The following is a 3722-nucleotide window of genomic DNA, read 5'->3' as shown; positions in this document are numbered from 1 at the left end:
TGTATGTAGTNTATGTATATATATATATATATATATATATATATATATATATATATATAATAACATATACAATATACAATATAACATATTGAAAAATATAATCAGCGTTTATAGAACTGAGAATCTCGACCACTGTACAATTTGCCGTGAGAAGTAGTATGTGGCCAACTCAGACTAAAAGCCGCACCCACACCTCGAATAAAGAAATACAGGTGATATTCAATGGTGTAGACGAGCAAGTATGTGTCAGTTTAAGTGCATTTCTATCAGATTGCCAACGATAACCACGATGGTATAGATCTGTTCTTGAACTATAACTATGCAAGGAAATTTCTTAGAAGTGTCGTACACGTAGATTGTTGTATTGACACCTATCGCTTTCTCTTGTCAAATTAGGTAAATTTACTTTCTGAAGCTTTCATCCGGTGGGATGATATCGTGAGGGAAGCAGAGAAGAAATACATGCCCAGGCGTAGCTGAAATCAACTAGGACATATTTTAATAAAGCTATTTTGACTTTTATGAATCCTCTTTTAAAATGATGAGTGTTAGTTATTATCACGAATGTAGCTGCTATGCTAGACGCCTTTGTCACGTGCTTCCCTGAATAATATTTGTCATAACTGACGAGAATAATCGAACACATAAAAATGATACAATAGTTCTCGGAAGGCGAGCTATACATAGCTCACTCACTGGTAAAATATGATAGGATTGTAAATACAGCGTATCACAAGGATAACATGCAATCAGAACTTGCATCCAGCCGAGGCTTGTACGCAAGCAATTCAACCAGCAAGGATATCCGATCTACGAACAAGCACATAGGGTATTGGGCTGATTTTCTCTTGATCACAGAACCTGACAAGAAAATTATAGTATTTAGGTCTATAGTTGGCCTCGACGCATATCGCGTGCCATACAGAATGTATGGTACACCCTGCCCGAGAAAGCGGATTGGGTGTGCTTTATTTTTGTTCTAAAATACCCTACATGTTGTATTTTTTTAAACTGATTGATACAAAATTAGATCACGAGGTTCGGTACCTTGACTCCATCGCAAAGTTTTCTTGTATTTCTATTGGTCTGTACAAGAATAAAAATTGTTGCTGGGCAGGCCGAATCAGTTTTGCGCTTTTCTGATACAAATTCTGATAACCCCCCCCCAAAAACAAATTTGACCTATTTTTAGCGGAGCCGCACTCTCAAGGTACACACAATCGTATACACATCAGAGTAGTATGCGACTATACAGACAGTCAAATATAGGCTATTATTATACTATATACGGCGGATACAGTACATACAGATACGATATATACTGCATTTTAGGTACGGAGCCACAGTCTATTATATTTCTTATAGACTATATGACAGGAAGCGAGGTGAACACAACTACAGCACGCTCATTCGTTCGTATTTACTTTTGAGAAGTATAACAGAGGTACATATTGTCCCTGTTAACACACATAGCCATGATTTCTCAGCAGAATAGCCTGTATTTCAGTATAGTTCGAAACGACGGTGAGTGTGGGGGTACCACAAGGCCCACCGCCACTACAGCTGCATGTCGCCAGATACAGGGGAATGTAGTTTTGTCATCACACACTCCGACGCATAGTATACTTTCGGACCATTTAGATCATGCAAACCATGACACAGATATATCAGAACTCGTGCACCTGTACGACAGGGTGAAAGTATCAGATACTCACCATTCAAGTGGATCGGGAAATATCAATGACTCCTATAGTACGCCTCAGCAATCTACGCGGAGATCCGGTGGTTTAAAAGATGCAGACTGCGGCGCTGTAGTATCGAGCAATACACAGACGCACATCCCGAATACTCAGCTTCTTATTTGCCGTGACAGATTGACTTCACATACGTCTATTGCGCCACACAGTTCATCTCAGGCCGGGAGTGACAGTTTAAGTATACGTAACAGTCCATATACGGATATAGATTCCCCGGGGGGCTTGGGACCACTCAATAGCAATATGGTAGGAGGTGTAGGGGCTGGTTTAGTCGGGACGTTCAGTAATATGAATATGCACTGTCCAGGGCAAACCAATAACCGGACAAATGCTAACACCCACACAGCCTCACACAATAGTCTGGTTACATGTCAGTCACTACCCAATACACCCGTTGGGCCGATACACAAACCAAGAGGTTCACTGTGTGCTCCTGGGGGCAGTTTGGGCTCAGAAATGAGTGAACAATTTGCCCTGGCACTCGGTTTAGCCCTGAAACATTCAGCCACACCAAAGGCAACGCTATCCGCTCACGGCTGTAGGAATATGAAAAACACGGCGGGGCCTAAAGACAGCGCCAAGGCAAAACACAAAGGACCCACTCTCGCTGAAAGGGGTAAAGACCTGGTGAAGAGTTATGCAGATATCAGGCCCAGCCCCAGTTATACGTCGAATTATTCCGGTAACTCCAGTCATAGTGCACGCGCTCAGGCCCACGCTGCGAGAAAGCAGTTGGGGAAATCAAACACCACAGTTAAGAAAGAGAGAGCGGCGTCGTGGGACAATGTCGAGGGGTTGCGATCTGCATTGGATGTGATCGAGAATGAGAATACTGAACCGGATCTGGATGCTACCACAAATAGGTAAGAGCGATATGGTGTGCTATGTAGTAGAAATTCAATCAGAACGGATTTAGGAGATCCCGACGGCAGGCGTGTGTGTGTGTGTGTGTGTATGTGACACGTATGTACACGTGTATGTATTTTTATATATACGTACTCATGTAGGTATGTATGTATGTTTGTATGTACGCATATATATATATATATAGAATGTATATCTGTATATACAGTCTGTATAAACTACAATTATATATATATATGTGTGTGTGTGTGTGTGTGTGTGTGTGACACGTTTGTACATGTGTATGTACGCATATATATTATATATATATATATATATAGTATGTATATCTGTATATACTGTCTGTATAAACTACAAATATATATATGTGTGTGTGTGTGCGTGTGTGTGTGTATGTATGTATGTATGTATGTATGAATATGTATGTATGTGGGCATGTATGTAGATATATATATATCTGTGTCTGTGTCTGTGCCCGTAAACTTGTTTGTGTTTGTCTATGTTTGTGTTTGTATCTATGCATTCACACACATATATATATATATATACATGTGTGTGTGTGTGTACATATATACATATATACATATTCATATATATATATATATACACTGTGTGTTGTGCTGTGCGCCTGTGTCTGTGTGTTGTGCTGTGTGCCTGTGTCTGTGTCTATGTTTATATCTGTGTCGATGCGTGTCTGGGTATGGGTCTGTGTCTGTATATGTGTTTCTCTGAGTGTGTGTGTGCATATACATATATGTATATATGTATATATTATTTATTTGAACACATATATATGTGTATGTGCGTGTGTGTGTGTGTGTGAGTGTGTATATATTTGTCTGTGTGTGTGTATATATGTATGTGTGTGTGTGATATACATATATATATATATGTATGTGTGTGTGTATACATACAGATATTGTATGCATGTATATATATGCGTGTACGTGTGTATATATATATGGATATATATGTACATGTTTATATAGATATAGATATATGTGTATCTATATATATATGTATATTTATATATATATATATATATATATATATATATATGTATGTATGTATATATATATATTGTTTGGTGGTGTGTATGTA

General features: G+C 38.8%; 2 protein-coding genes across 2 annotated transcripts in view; both read left to right on the top strand.

Moving 5' to 3' along the window:
* SARC_03171 (hypothetical protein) overlaps nt 1-480 on the top strand; it is a gene marked incomplete at its 3' end in the record, with an annotated part of 5720 nt that extends 5240 nt beyond the window's left edge. Inside the window, exon 4 of the mRNA XM_014303030.1 lies at nt 397-480. Coding sequence (XP_014158505.1) covers nt 397-480 — 84 coding nt within the window. The remainder of the gene's footprint in view (nt 1-396) is intronic.
* Nucleotides 481-1234: 754 nt separating this feature from the next.
* Nucleotides 1235-3722, top strand: part of SARC_03170 (hypothetical protein) — a 3596-nt gene continuing 1108 nt past the window's right edge. Inside the window, exon 1 of the mRNA XM_014303029.1 lies at nt 1235-2620. Coding sequence (XP_014158504.1) covers nt 1476-2620 — 1145 coding nt within the window. The 5' untranslated portion in view covers nt 1235-1475. The remainder of the gene's footprint in view (nt 2621-3722) is intronic.

Source organism: Sphaeroforma arctica (assembly GCF_001186125.1).
Source record: "Sphaeroforma arctica JP610 unplaced genomic scaffold supercont1.156, whole genome shotgun sequence".
Classification (NCBI taxonomy): Eukaryota; class Ichthyosporea; order Ichthyophonida; genus Sphaeroforma; species Sphaeroforma arctica.
This window is presented reverse-complemented; position numbering and strand designations above follow the sequence as displayed.